The sequence below is a fragment of the Puma concolor genome, chromosome A1, assembly GCF_028749965.1.
Source record: "Puma concolor isolate L17-30 chromosome A1, mPumCon1.1.hap2, whole genome shotgun sequence".
NCBI lineage: Eukaryota > Metazoa > Chordata > Mammalia > Carnivora > Felidae > Puma > Puma concolor.
Window position 1 is genome coordinate 116,475,824 of NC_141667.1, and position 16,015 is coordinate 116,491,838.

The 16,015-nt window shown below is 42.7% G+C and overlaps 1 protein-coding gene across 1 annotated transcript in view; it reads right to left on the minus strand.

Moving 5' to 3' along the window:
* Positions 1 to 3,823: 3,823 nt before the first annotated feature.
* Positions 3,824 to 16,015, minus strand: part of IL31RA (interleukin 31 receptor A) — a 61,610-nt gene continuing 49,418 nt past the window's right edge. Inside the window, exons 9-15 of the mRNA XM_086700775.1 lie at positions 14,032 to 14,214; positions 13,118 to 13,219; positions 12,146 to 12,292; positions 9,999 to 10,139; positions 8,030 to 8,123; positions 6,808 to 6,889; positions 3,824 to 5,611 (exon numbers count right to left, since the gene is read on the minus strand). Coding sequence (XP_086556901.1) covers positions 5,162 to 5,611; positions 6,808 to 6,889; positions 8,030 to 8,123; positions 9,999 to 10,139; positions 12,146 to 12,292; positions 13,118 to 13,219; positions 14,032 to 14,214 — 1,199 coding nt within the window. The 3' untranslated portion in view covers positions 3,824 to 5,161. The remainder of the gene's footprint in view (positions 5,612 to 6,807; positions 6,890 to 8,029; positions 8,124 to 9,998; positions 10,140 to 12,145; positions 12,293 to 13,117; positions 13,220 to 14,031; positions 14,215 to 16,015) is intronic.

Sequence of the window (16,015 nt, forward strand, 5' to 3'; positions counted from 1 at the left end):
AGCAGTAGGTGCGCCTAGACTGCCTTGACTAACCATCTGAGGCTTGCTGACTGCTGGCTTCATGCTTTTGAGGACTTCCTCCCTCCCTTGGCATTTCTCCCACACCTTTCTCAGCAGCCAGATGCAGGCATCTCCAGGTTTTCGCCAACATGGACTGGGGATGTTTCTGCTTTTGAGCCAATGCTCTCTCTGCTGACTCCAGTGTCCAGTAAAAGCTGCAGAGGGACAAGAACTGCTAATGACATTGTCATAATCAGTCCAGGCACCCTCCTTCCAAGAGTGCAAGACACCAATAGTGCCACATACTGTGATTACAAATAGGCCTTGTCACTAATTCAGGAAAGACATCTATGTGGTGTTTCTTTTAAAATGTCCTACAAAACCCACATATTTTCAATAGTCAGCCAAATGACGAAGTCAATCAATTTTGTAAAGTCCTGCTAAGTGCCTCTCATGTCTAGCAGCTCAGCTGGTCTCTCAGTGCCCCAGTGGCTTGGATGTAGAACACTATATAATGTCAACAGGTAGACATGCAGACTATAAATATACATGGGACAAGCTTACCTTCACAATGACTTAAGCAAAACAAATAACTATGAAGTGTCAGTAACCATATCCATTAAATTGACAAAACCAAGCTTACAGCAATAAACAGTTGATTATCAATAGCAAGGACAAAGGATGCCCCAGATACCCCTGGATATATTGAAAATATCAGTGCAGCCTTTAAGGGGGTCACAGATGTGCAATATATGACAATAACCATAAAACTGTGACCCAGAAATTCCACCCTTAGGAAGAGTCCCCAAGGAGTTAGGACAAAGGTAGGAAAAGAAAATGTAAAAAGAACATAATTTAGTGAAGTTGGTCTCTATACAAAGAAGACATTTAAAACAATCCTAACAAGAAAGGGTCCTTGGCAAACCATAATATTCAGGCACACCATGGAGTTCTGAGTGTCCATTCAAAATACTACCACAATGAACCATGTTCATGCATGAAATTTTAAACATGAAATAGTACATGAAACTAAAGGAAAATACAATAGAATCAATGTATGACATTCAATTAGATGAACACGTATATAAGTATATGCAGATCGTATCAGGAAGGAATTAAGAATGACACAAATAATTGGTATTAAGAGATTTTTGTTGTTGTTGATGTTGGCATAGTAGAGTCCAAAACAAAATTTAAATTTACAAAAAAAAAAAAAGGTGGGAACACCTATGAATGTTGAGTGGGAAGAGGTAGCTCACTTCTATCCACTAGATGCCAGCATCACCCTCCCAAAATACCTCCAGGCCATATGTCTGAAGTAGGGGCACAGAATAAGCTGTATGAAGAACCACTGGAATAGGTGATGACCAACCAACTAATGCTCCACCTTAGCTATGGGCAGCTGAGAGGGCTGGGGTGGGGAGCCAGAGAGTATGTGCCCTTCTAAAAGAGGCAGTCCCTACTCAGTTAGAAATCCAGAATGACCATAACCTGAAATTTTGTTTAATTAGCAGCTAATTCAAAGTTAAAACACTCTGTGGGCCAACACTATGCAGTCTGAGCCTCGTGTTGGTGGGCTACCCATAGGTGAGCCAACTTTTTCTGCACACGGCAAGGTGGTGAACACTTTAGGCTTTGTGGGAGAAATTCTCTGTCACAACTACTCAGTTCTGCCTTTGTGGGAGGAAAGAAAACAGATGATATGTAAATGATGGGTGTGGCTCTTTACCAATTTAAGCTTTATTTATGGACACAATGTGCATTCCATATAGTCTTCATGTCATTAAACATGATTTTTTCCTTTGATTTTGTTATCCAGCAGATTTTTAAAATGTCAACATCATTCCTGAGTCATGGGCTCTAGAAGCACAAGTCCCAGATTTAGCCTGAAGGCCAGTTTGCAACCAGTAGGTAGTAACTAGGGACATGATGGAGAAGGCACCAGAACCCCTCAGGGTGGCTGGGCATCCAGGCACAGGCTTCCTTCACACAAAGGAGCAGCCTCAGTGGGCATCCTGGGACCCACTCAGGACATCTTTCCTTTCCCAACTCCCTTTCCCCATCTCCTGCCTCCTTTCAAAACTCACCTCACCCCTACAGAGTTTGCACTGTATGTGGTTTACTGTTGCCTCCTGAGAAGCCACAGTGAAAGTATGACCTTCTTTTCTTAAGCCCAGAGTTGGCTTTTCTGCCATTATTTTAAATTCTTCTGGTATCAGTGTAGAAGGCCATTAATAAGGCACTAACATAGCTGTTTACATGGTTCTGAACCCCAGAAAACCCGATTGAGAATGTTTTCAGTTTTTCATGATCTTGCTAAAATACAAGTTTCCCTGTTCGTGTTCTCTTTGATCTAACAGAGAAAAAATGGAGATTGCTTTTTTTTGGGCCACAGAGGCAGCACAGGGTACTGGGAGTGGGGACAGTTTTTGACTGGACCCCAGGGAAGAAAGGCCACCGTGGCTTCTTAGCTTTTAGACCTATGTCCTGGGAATCTGCTCTGGAGAGCAGTGTGCAGCCTGCTGAAGGAGATTCTGAGGTTCCCACACCCCTTATTGGCAGGCAACACTGACTCCTAGGACCTACCTCGGGTCACCTAGAACACAACACAGGGCCCCTACTTCCCTAGCCCTCAAGGCAACAAAAGTAAGTGTGGAAAATTATAAAAGGAGGTTAGTGGGAAAAGAAGAAGAAAAGAAAAGAAGGAAGAAAAAGCAAGCGTTAAAAAGAGAAGCTTCTGGGAAAGGCAGGAAAGCAGAAGATGGGAGGGAGGAAGGGATGAAGCAGAGGAGGGGCCAGGAGTGTGGCATTTTCCAACTGTTCACCAGAAGACATTTCAGGCTTTAATGAATGATTAAGGGAGGAGAAGTAGAGGGGAAGGTCTTCATCTCTGAAACCCACTCACAGGAGCCAGCTGGGACTCCTCCTCTCTCCCCAGACATCTAATTCTTGGGTTTTAGGTTCAAAAGCCTCATCCAGGTGTGAAACAAACAAGATGGGGGCAGGAGGCAGGGGACTCATTCCCTTCCTCCTTCCCCTCATACAGAATTTGAGAAGATCCCTCAGTGAGAGGTGGGCAGATGGCCACAGAAAAGAGAACAGTTGTGGAGTATGAAGCTAGCATGTCCCTAAGGTTCACAAATGCAGAGAAACAGGTAGAAAGGACCCCATCTGGAACCCTGGGGGACAAGGGGCTCATAGAAATGCCTGAGTCACAACAAGATGGGGTGGGGGAGACAGGGCAGAGAGAGACTACTACAGATGGATCCAGTGTATCCCTTGCATTTGGTCCCTATCTACTCTCAGTACAAAGGTGCAGATTCCCCAGCCTGCTGCCCCAGACCTCCTGCATTCCTCGCCTTGTCAGCAGACACTATTCTGTACACGAGGCATGAAGAATTGGCGGGGGAGGGGTGGAAAGGTGCTGCAGACACTGGAAATTTCATGAGGAGAAAGTTCCGGAAGAGCTGCACCACCTGCTTGTGCCCAAGGTAAGGACACAGCAATTGGCCGAGAAAAGTGGTAGATGACCCAACAGGTGGGGTCATAGGCACATCCCTGGACCAGCATTAGGCAGACACCAAATGGGAGACAGAACCTGCTGCTCCACTGAATATCCTGTGGCACTCAGAATCAGTCCCAGACTGGATGGGGGTGGTGGGGAAGGGAGGGAAGGCCGGTCAAAATCCTGACTGTGACTGAGCTATAAACCCAAAGCCACTCACAAATCACCAAATTGGGCTGTGGTTACTTTAAAATGTCATAGGCTTGTGTCAGAAATTAAGTTTAGTTATAGGAAAGTAAAGTGATATTTTTGCACATCTGAATTGTTGGCTTGTGAAGTTCATGCCTGCTACTCAAGTACTGACTTCTCAAATTCTCCTATAAAAACGGACATGAGCCTTTCTGGCTGGCAAATGCTACGTTCAAGGCACCTTGGCTGCTCACTCATTGCCTGGCCTTCCCAGATCTCACCAGGTTGTCAGAGACCTCCCCTAATAGCCAGATGAGTCAAAGCCACATATTAGGAAATCATCTGCCATCACTGCGGTTGAGGTGCCAGCCCAGGGCCAGCCATTAGTCCCCAATTCTCAGCAACTGAATCCTGCCATTAGCTAATCCTGCCATTAGCACTTGGGCTAAAGGCTCCCCTGATGTGTCATAAGCTCTGTGCATGGCCAAGGTGAAGGAAAAGGAGTCCCGGGTCGGGGCAGCAAAGTTACAGTAGCATGTTTCCACACCCTGCTCAGGTCCTTCAGGAAAGAGGCCTTTGAAGGAAGCTTTGTAAGCATTCCTAGGCTGTGAGCTAGCATAAGGGGCCAGAGATCCTATACAAAAGCAGTGCAGTATTTGGTGCCTTTCTACTCCCAGGTTTGAGTGCAAGATAAAGGGCCAGCAAAGGCCTCTGGGAGCTTTTCAGAGCTGGGCAATGACCTGAAGATTGGGGCAGACCTGCTGGCCCAGGCTGGAGTCCACTCCCTAGTGCCCTGCTGAGATCAATTTACTAGAGGCCAATGTGCTGTGAACTAGGGGCAAGAGTCCTGGGTGGAGGTGTTGCTGCAGACACTTGAGATTTTATGAGGTTAATGAGAAGCACACCATCAGGAAGGCCACTCTACCTCCCCTGCCCCTATACTGAGGGAGAAACAAAATCTCATAAGTGAGATCTCAGGACTTCCTTGGAGGTAGAACCCAGAACCCAAGGGAAATCAATGTAAAGGGAGAGATTCCCACCTCCTACCAGACCACTGTCCTCTGGCAATGGGGAAAGTCTGCTGGATCTCTGAGGAGAAGCTCGAGCAAAAGTTGTGGCAAAGACCTAATTCCTAGGGAAGGCAAGATATATCCACCTTAGGGGCTCCATTGTCCCTTAAAATCATTATGTCAGAGACCTCAGTGAGAGCTTGTTACCTGAACAAAAGAAAATAAACACTTTTCCTCTGCAAAATGCTCAGACATACCACTATCCCTTCTTCTCAAGCAAGTTACACATCTGTGCCAACCAAGTTCAACAAGCCACTCAGGGATGTGTGACAATTTCTCTAACACAAAGCAAGGATGGGGAGACAGCCAAGGAAGCTCTTCTGGCTAAGTCCTAATACATTCTGTCTATAAGAGTTGCCCACACTACGACCCAGAGAGATTCAAGTCACAGTAACAATTAGACTTCCCTTTTGGTTTGCTCTGGACGTTTTTCAGACGTGAGAAATTCTCTGGTTGTCACTGAATTTTTCAAGTATGGATTAGGTTCTCCTTCTTCACAGATACGGTCTGGCCCTAAATTCGGAACAGAAGAAAGAAGCTGCTCTGTGGTTTCTAAGCAGATCCCCTCTGGTATTCTAGAACACAGTTGTTGGGATTTTCTCTGTGGAATCTCAGTTGAAATGGGAGGACAGTAAGGCCGATATGGAGAAGTCACATATTCATTTTTTTCCTCTCTCAAAATGTTTTCCTGACCCTTTCCAAGTTCCTCTGTGGAAACGTCTTCCAGAAAATTCTCAAAGTTCACCACCAACTTGTCAATAAGGTCTCTGGGGGAAGAATATGGTTTTAGAACTCTGTCTTCTTCCATATTCACAGGGTCATCAGATTCCTTCAAATTTATCTTATCCTGAAAAAGAGAAAAGGATACCCCCAATGATCATTTTGGAGCTACACATGAGGTAGTCAATAGGCTTGGGACAACCAATGTCTCACCTCTTGACCAGCCCCCACATTCCTTCCAGAGACCAGAAGTGATGGCCAATCACCTCCATATGCCCTTCCATAAGAGCATGGCAACACTGGCCCATTTCCTGAGAATGGCACGAAGTATTCCATTTTTTTCTTATAGAGAGCTCGAGACTATTTGCCACACAATCTTAAGTTCACAAAACTACAGTTCAGATGGGAACATCAAAATTAGAACTCTTACAGATGCAAAAACTACAATCGTGAAGACAAATGACTTGCCCAACATCATCAGAAAAATCAAAGGTGGCCTCCTAGGCAGAGGCAGTGTCTTTAACATCTTTGTATACAAAGAGTCTAGCTCAATGCCTGGCATTCAGTGAGTAATATATGCCTGCCATGGAGGCCAGCCCTATGTTACTCAAAAAGCATTTTCGAGGCACCTGGATGGCTTAGTTGGTTAAGCGTCCAACTCTTGATCTCAGCTCAGGCAATGATCCCAGCATTGTGGGATCGAGCCCCTTACTGGAGCCTGCTTGGGATTCCTCCTCTCTCTCCCTCTGCCTCTTCCTCTATCTCTCTCTCTCTCAAAATAAATAACTTTTTTTAAATAAATGAACACTTTAGACATCTGACAATACTGCCTATAAATCTGTTTACTCTCTTCATAACTTTTAATAAGTAGCAAATAAGGTAATACATAGCTGATACAGGAGAGAAGAAAACAGAAATAACACAAATAACAAAAATTTAAATAAGTAAATAAAAATGTCCATGTTTAAAAAAGATTTCTGAGTTGAAACAAGTGCTAATACTAAAAATTCCAGCATCAAGCAATACTAGAAACAGTCTTTAATACAAATTTAAAGGTGATATTTGACACGGCTTGTTTTTACTTAACTAAGAAATTACACCTTAAAACTTTCAAAAGAGTTTTCGATTTAAAAACTTATGAAACTTGGGGCACCTGGGTGGCTCGGTCAGTTAAGTATCCCACCTCAGCTCAGGTCATGATCTCATAGTTCATGTAAACCCTGTAAAATCTCAGCCCAGGACTCCTCCTAACCTCCATCACTCTTCGTTGTCTTTTACAACCAGCCTCCGCAATGATTGCTTAACAAAGACAGGACTGTTTACCTTGAAATCATCTCCACGCCATGTGGCTATGCTGCTTTCAGCAGGGTTGGGGACATCGGGCCAACAGAGGTGCTTCAATCTGCTAATAATATTTTAAAACAGGAAGTGAGTTAAAGAAGTATATTACTCACACTGCATGGCTATGCCAAAAGGATGGAGCTTTGCTATAGGGAGTTGTGTGTCTCCCTAATAAATAAGGTCAAGCTTCTGACCTCCTGACAGAAACTGGGAAAACAAAGTAACCTGGGGAGTGAAACTTCAAGTCATCAATGGGATGTGATGGAAAGACACCTTTCTTACCCTCTCCTGCCCTTCATCTCCACCCCGGATCTTGATGCTGAAAATCACACCATCACAGAACCATGTCTTTGAGATATATTCTCCAGGAAAGGTAACACTCAAAGCCTTATAAGGTACCCATACTTTAGTACAGTGATTCTCAAAGTGGGGTACCATCCAGCAGCAGCAGCAGCGGCAGCAGCAGCATTACCTGGGAGCTTGTTACACATGCAACACATACAAGAATTTGGCTGCTGACCTGGTTTCTACCTATGGTTGGAAAATGAGGTTGACATTCACTTAACCATAACTAAGCATGGCTGCTTGGCAGAGAAGGCCCCAAATTGCACAATTCTGGAGAGAGAGGTCTACGAGGGAGGGAGCTCTTGACCAGCATGACAGTATGAGGCTGTCTGTGGAGAGAAAGCCTATGACCCTAAGGATGAGTTTCCTTTCCCATAGTGGCCAGGACAAGCAGGACAAATGCCCCTGTAGCCAGCCCTCCAACACTGCACCATGAGCAAGGAACAAGTCTGTGCTGGGCACACTACTAGGTAGTAATCTAATTCTATGGGTACACTCCCTGGTCTGCCTGGGAGAGAAGCTAGTGGCCTTCAGCCCTCTTGCTGCTGCCAGATGCTGAGAGAAAGGACCTTCTCCCTAATTTTAGTCTCAGATGCCAAATACAGAAGATAAAGCCTGTGGGGCAACTGGCAATCCCTTGGCCTAAGCCTGGTGTATGGGGCTGTGGGGGTGAGAGTCCTCTTGTTTGGTCAGAATTCTGATGAGCTATAGGGTGTAACATATAATAAACTCCATAAATATATGCCAAATTAATAAATGAAACAACACCCCCTTAATGACAGAGAACCCTCTTCCACCCATGATGCCTTCCACCCCTTTCTGTTGCCTATAACGCCCATGCTGTTGCCTATAAACTCACTTGGGCTTTTTGAGACCATATGCCACTGACAAGATGATGAGAATAAGAAGGCCACCTCCAACCAGAGAAGTTATAAGGAAAATCTCAAGGATACCTTTGGGAATAGGAGAACAAATGTCAGTTAAAGTCCTCACTTTCTTAACAAATACCAAAGAGTAACTTTTTATTCCAGTAGCTTAAGCAACACATTACTTATGAGTTTTCTTTCAATTCAATTGAATTTTAATTTATTCATTAAAAAAAACCCTGGTATTTATGGCTCCTCATCCAGTTCTCTTCTGCCGGAATAATAGTGACAGATATTATGTTCACAAGGTTCAGTCTCCAACCTTTTTAATTCAGTACATATTTATGAGCACTTACCATTTGCCAAACACTGTTCTGGGTAATAAAATAAACAGCAATAAGCAAGAAATACAAGATCTCTACTCTCATGGAGCCTACGTTCTGGTAGGAGGATTCAGACAATAAAAAAAGATTATTTCAGATATAATAGGATATTAGACTGTATCCAAGGTAAGGTTGAAGAAAAGTTAGTAACTTTAGATAGGGTGGCAAAGGAAGACTTCTCTGAGAGGTGAAATTTGAGCTAATGTTAATAATGAGAAGAAACTGGCCATGCAACAATATGGAGAAAGCATTTCTGGCAAAAGGAACAGTAGATGCAAAAGCCGCAAAGCAGAAAGAAGTTAACACAGACAGAAGCAGAAAGTTGTAGGAGATGAGGTCAGTAAACAACAGATTGTGAAGGATCCTGAAAGCTATGGGTAGGAGTTTGAATTTTACTTAAAATACAACAGAAGCCACAGGTGGGTTTCAAGCAGGAGTCTAGGGTTTTAAACTCTGGCTGGTGTGTGGAGAGTAGACTGTACAGGAACAGAGACAGAAGGAAGGAGATTTGTAATGTGTAGACAAGTGTCTACACTCCAAGGCAGGCTCTTGCCTTAAATTTGACTCAGGGAGAAAATTCTAGCGGATAATGCAATTTGTGCCCAGTGTTGTGAAAATAAAACAGCATTTTTAAAAGACTCTAAAGAACAATATCAAAAACCTCCAAAAAGGCAGTGTTAGTCCATAAAAATAGAACGTGTTGTGTAAAAAACACAATCCCATATTCGTATTTTCCAGAGGCATAAATATATTTTTATTCTTTTAACCATGTAATGAGCAAGAGGTTTTCAAGAGTACTTAAACCAGACTATTTTTCACTTTTACTGTAAAAATTGGCAATATCCTTTCACTTTTAATGTAAATAATTCTTAAAACAATTCGAATATATCAAATCAAATCTCTTTCCCTCAAAGACTTGAGAAAATTAAAATATTTCTGTTTCTCCCATTCCCCTTTCTTCTTGATCTCTCTTCTCATTTCATCTTCTTTTCCTCTTGAATATTTCCCATAACCATCATACAACACTATATAGCGTTTTATATTTTGTTATTTATTACATTTTTCTTGCTATTTTTCTAATCTAAAAACTAATAAGTAGAACATGTCATGTATGTTTTTACTCAAAAATCTTCACAAAGGATAGAGGTTAAGTTACTTCCTGTGGGCCAGTGGTGCTTGTTCAACCAAGGTTTTCCCTCTAAGGCCCCATTGTGCAGTAACCTGTGACACAGAGAAACTGGTGACTACGAACTTGGGGACAGCCTTGAAGCAGGAGCTTGTTTGGACTGAGAGTAAAGTTGGCATTAACTTGATCTCTTCACCTCAAGATAATAGGGGGCTATCCATTAGGAAGGAGCAAAATGACCACTCTTTTTCAATTCAGCTCTCAATGTGCCTGCTCTCCCTATTCTCTCCTCACACATACACCTTCCAGGAAGGCCAGTGAGCCACAGGGTAGATGGTTCTTCTATGTACCACCCTTTCATTTGGCTTCCCCCTGCCTTTGGAAAACATCATCACTAACTGGCCTAAGGGAAATGCCAAGGGGAATTATCCAAGACTTGAAGGAAATACTCACTAATTGACAATGTCTTGAAGTTTATTGTGGTGCCGTTGATTCCCCCAGCACTGGTGCTGGCCATGACTTGAAGACTATAAGAGGTCTTTCGTGTTAGGGACTCCAGATCGTACTGCAGGATGTTGGAGTTAACTGTCTTGGCTAAAGGAAAAAGATGGAAGTCAAATGCCAGAGCCAAGGCCAAGTATAAAAAATGCCAGATCCAAGGCCAAGCAGTGAAATAAGAGCACTGGAACCTGTACCTCTAAGCCAGCCCATCTCATACCCCAATCCCTCTATCCATGTTGTGCTTAAAATTAGCCTATAAAGATAGATCAAGGACCTAAACATAAGAGCTAATATTATAAAACTCTTAGAAGACAAACACAGGGTAAATGGTGGCCTTGAATTTGCCCTTGGTTTCTTAGATATGATACCAAACACATAAACAACAAAAGAAAATAGATTAATCTGGACTTCACCAAAATAAAAGCTTTTGTGCATCAAAAGACATTATCAAGAAAGTGAAAAGACAACCCACAGAATGGGAATATATGCAAATCACAGATTTTATAAGGAACTTCTATTGAGAATATATATTTAAAAACTCTTAGGACTCAACAACTGAAAGGCAAACAACCCAATTTAAAAATGGTCTGGGGCGCCTGGGTGGCTCAGTCGGTTAAGCGTCCAACTTCAGCTCAGGTTGTGATCTCGCGGTCTGTGGGTTCGAGCTTCACGTCGGGCTCTGTGCTGACAGCTCAGAGCCTGAAGCCTGTTTCAGATTCTGTGTCTCCCTCTCTCTGACCCTCCCCTGTTCATGCTCTGTCTCTCCCTGTCTCAAAAATAAAGGTTAAAAAATAAATAAATAAATAATAAAAATGGTCAAAAAAAATTGAAGACTTTCTCAAAGAAGATCCTCAAATGACCAATTAGCACATGCAAAGATGCTCAGCATCATTAGGTATTAGGGAAATGCAAATCAAAATCACACTGAGAAACCATTTCATGCCCACAAGGATAGCCATAATAATCTTTTTTAACATAAAATAAGTGTTGGTAAGAATGTGGAAAAATTGGAATTATCAGACTTTGCTGGTGGGCACGTAAAATGGGGCAGCCTCTATGGAAAACAGTTCAGTGGTTTCTCAAAATGTTAAGCCCAAATTACCATATGACCCAGAAATTCCACTCCTAGGTATATGCCCCAAAGAATTAAAAGCAGAGAACTCAAACAGGTATTTGCACACAGATATTCATAGTAGCATTAATTACAGTGGCCAAAAGGTGGAAACAACCCAAATGCCCATCAACTGATGAATGGATAAATAAAATGTGGGATATCCACATAATAGAATATTCTTTAGCTATAAAAAGGAATGAGATACTAATACAAGCTACAGGATGGATAAACTTTGAAAACAATATGCTAAGTAAAAGAAGCCAGGTAAAAGAAGCCTCATACTCTATGATCCCATTTGTATGAAATAGCCAGAATAGGTAAATAAAAAAGACAGAAAACAATTTTGTGGTTTCCAGAGACTGTGGAAAGAAGACAATGCCAAGACACTGATTAATGGCTACCAGGTTTCTTTTTGGCATGGAAACAGGTAGAGATGATGGTCACACATCATTATCAGCATACTCAATGCCACTAAACTGTGCATTTTCAAATGTTTTAAGTGGTGACTTTTATGTTGTATGTATTTTGCCATAATAAAAAAATTTGCCTAATTTTAGGAATCCATGCCCATCCCTAGGAAATCAGGAGATAGTCTGGATTCAAGGAAAAAAGTATGACTTGGCAGTGGGCAGTAGGAGTCAGGATAAAGGGTCCTGCACCGAGCTAAGTGTCACTACTCTACTCTTTGATCCAAGCACACAAGTCCATTCCAGACTAATGATGGTGAAGCTCCCAGGAGGCCCACTTGTTCACAGCCTAACGAGGACATATTATATCAACTCCTGTGGTTCCTACAAGACTGTCACTTCACTCTCATTTGACTCCAAAAAACTCAAGAGATAGGTACTCTTGGCCTCATTATCAGAGATTCTCAAAGAAGCTAAGTGACTCATGCAAGATTATAGGGCACCAACCCCTAAGGCAGGTCTATCCATAGCATGTTTGGGTTTTAGGGAGTTTCCAACTTGGCTACAAGCACACTTACAGAATTCTTTTCCATCTTCAGCTTGGTAAAATATGGTGTAGTTGGTGATGAAACCATTTCTTTGACTCTTGGGAATCTCTTTCCATGTGATTGTGACTGTCTTCACACCAATGTTGTCCGCCTGGGTCACAGGACCTGCTGACGGAACTTTACAGGACAGGGATAAAAACAATAAACACTGAATCACAGTGGAGTAGATCCTTTCCCCACAAAGGCTCTGGCTAGTACTGAAAGCGAAATCAGTGCTGGAGGTGGGAGGTAGGAGCAAAGTAGGTAAATGATGAATCATCTTGTTTGGGAACACTGTTTTCTGGAATTATCCATCTCGAACAGAAGAAAAGCAGAGTCAGAGGCCTGCAAAACCAGTACTTTCTTATGGCTCTCACTCTCATTTTGCATTCAGTTTCTACTCATATCTGTAATAGCTATCATCAAATATAGGTGAAGGATATGCCCCCATGGGCTACCTTTGAGTGACAGGATGTGTTTTCTAACGTGGAGGAGGTTAACTTCCAAAAGATAAAGTCTGAGAAGTTCACCAGTAAAACCCTTGATTACAATTACACAATTAAAAGTAATTTTTTAGCATCTCCAACTTATGATTAACTCTGCAAAGTCCCTAACCCGGTCTTAGCTAAATGTTATTCTGCCTACAGGGCTATTTACACAAAGTTTCTTTGTGAATTTGCACAAATTATTTCAACTCTCTGGGCCTTGATTTTCCATTTATTAAATGAGGGGCCTGGACTTGATGATCTCTAACTTCTAGTCCAGCTTTGAAATTCAGTGGATCTACAACTTGACCACATTGTGTCAAGCATATATAGCTTACCAGAAGCTGAATGAAGGTGCAGCACAGCTAAACACTAAGGCAACTGTGAATGAGCTACAGACATCCACAGCCTTGTCTGGATGTTGGATAGCATCCCCCACTCAGTGTTTCCTTGCCCCACAGGGCCTTTTCATACATACTGCCTTCTCTGACATAAGCCTGGATGGAAAATGGCTTGCCCACTCGATCTTGCAACACTGGATACACAGAGATGTTATAGCACCAGAAAGGTTTTAATTCATCTGTAAATAAGAAAGAAAGACAGAAAACAAGCCTTACTTCAGGGCATGGCAAAGGAGAAGAAGAACCACTAAACCAACTTACCACTACAACTTACTAAAGATGCTCTATTTCTGTACAGTTTCCACATCTGGAAAATAAGGAGGTTAGGTTGGATGGTCTCTAATGTCTATGCTAGTTCTAAAATAGAACTTTTAAAATTAATTCTAAGAACCAAGTCTGCACCAGTGTGATAAAATGACAGAGACATCCAGGAAGGGAAAAGAAATCCGTCCCTCCTCCATCATGGATTTTGATACCTGATTTGGTAGCAATGCAGAAAAAAACTGAATCCTTCTGTTAACAGCACATCACCTGGTGAACTCAGATACCATTAATTCTAGCTCCTCTGTCTTCCTGCATCCCTGCATGAGTATAAATCCTTATATGAGTGCTATTAAGTATTAATAAATGGCTGTACTGACAGGATTAGGAGGGTAAAGCCTCACTTATCTGTGATCAGTGTTTGTTGGGATGGGATATAAACTCTAATGTTATCCCCATGATCGAGACATCAGGAAGGGCTCTCTGATGGTGGTGTTAACATGGTGTTTTCCACCTGGAAACAGGCCAGATACCTGGTGTGATACCCATGACTTCCCAACACAGCCTCACTGGGAAATGGCAAGAATGTCACTTCACTAAGCTTGCACTAGCTTTGTCAAATGCTATTAACCACACCTACAGCTTTGACGTCAAAGTTAAAGATTTTAAAACTGATGGAAATGAAACTGAATCCCACAAAGAGGGAACTTATACGGTTCATAATTGCTACCTTGCTTAATTGTCCAGTTTGTAGCCTGAGACACAGATTCCCAGGAAAAAGTGGAGGGCTCTGAGTCCAAATCTGGAAACCACTCAACCATCCATGTGTCTACCTCTGGAGCAGAGCTTCGCCACTCCACCACCAGCTGGTCCTGAGTGAGGCAGGCCTGCATGGCCTCAATGCACTGAAATGCTAAGAGAGGAGAAAAAGAAGAAAGAAAGCTGCCCAACTCATTCTCCAAATGCACCACCCACACTGGCATCCATTCACTGTCCAAATTGTAAAGAAGATCAAAGTTCAGGATCTCCACTGTAGCCTCCCTTAATGGTGCTGTTTCCACCCTTTTTATTGTATCTCTTTTCTTTACCCCCAACTTTGATGTAAGTACCTTCTTAATTTTTCCTTATCTCTGACAAAATTTACCTGTTTCCAAGAAAGGATCTCACTAGAGAGTTGCTGACTCAAAAGACTCACCTTCCACAGGTGCCTCTGCAAATAAAAGGAAAGCAAGCCTGAGACAAAGAATGAATCTCTAAAGACAGAATTTCAGGCACCAGGAATTCTATGGCTGGGAGCTGGGGACCCTAATATCATACCAGGGAGGTGGCTTCAAATTTCAACTGTCTAGGCTAGCCCCACACAACCTGCCTATGGATTCCTCTCCATAGGGCAGTAAGAATTGTATCTGTACCAGAAAGATGCAGACACACTCATTCAAAGCCCCTAGGTACGGACCGATATGCCAATGACAACATTTTCTGCAAGCCCAACAAAAAACTCATGTCTGGATAAGGGCAAGGAGGATTCCTTTAATAGAAAAGTTGAACATGTGACTTCAAATACAATAGCTAGGATTTCATTAGAATCAGAGAGCTATCTTATTGAAAATTTTCTAAATAAGCAAAGAGAGGAGAACTACTAGAGGTACAGTATGGCAGAGAAGGGGTGGGGCTCAGAAGATCACAGGATGTGGCTCTCCCCTCTCCTCCACTTCTTATCACCCACAACACACCTGAAGCTTCAAAACTGGAACAGAAAATATGCTTAAATGAACACCAAAGACAATCTTGGATAAAGGCAGAAAAGGAGGCAGTGTCCCTTAAAAAAAATAAATAAATAAAAGAGCCTTCTGAAGCTAGAAGCCTAGGCCAAATGTAGGAATTTGATGTGGCATCTGGGGTATTGAATCCTGCTATTTCTAGGCAACAAGCCCCATGAGGCTGTGTTCATATTTAGGAACCTCTGTTCTTGAAGGCCAAAGTTCATGAATCCTTTTCCCAAACTGGGCCTTTATGAGACACTCCAGCTGCTAGTCCCATAAGCAAGGCCAGGTAATTTGTCACCCTGAAAGGGTCAGGAAGGGCAAATGAGGCATGAAGAAAATGTGAAGCTGGAGTGAGGACAGGGGCCTGAGCATTAAGCCCTCGTGACCCCTAGAGCTCCTGTCACTCCCACCTCCTACCCCCTCACCCCCGCTCATAGCCTGTACGCATCCTCAGTTACCATTGAAGTCAGGCCAAAAGGCATTCCTAGAGCATCTGGAACCCTCCCCAGCCTCTTGTAGCAGATAATGTTCATGCTCTCTGATCTTCTCAATTCCTTCTTACTGTTTTTGTGTATTTTTCTTGGTTGGAAGAACTTTGTAATATAACTCATACTCCAGAGTCCCCTTGCAAGGTCATGCTGGAACCGCCCTCCCCAAGATGTTTATTACAGATTTTACCTGTTATGGCTTGAACTGTGTCCCCCAAAAAAGATATCCTCAGAATGCAACCGCAGAATGCAAGTACTGCAGAATGCAACCTTATCAAGAAATCAGGTTGTTGCAGATGTTAATAGTTAAGATGGTAGGTCCTTAACCCAGTATGACTGGTGTCCTCATAAGAAAAGTGGAATTTGGACACACAGAGACAGAGGAAGCTGGCCCTGTGAAGACCAGGCAGAGAGTGAAGTTATGCTGTCACAAGCCAAGGAATGCCTAGAGCTTACCAAA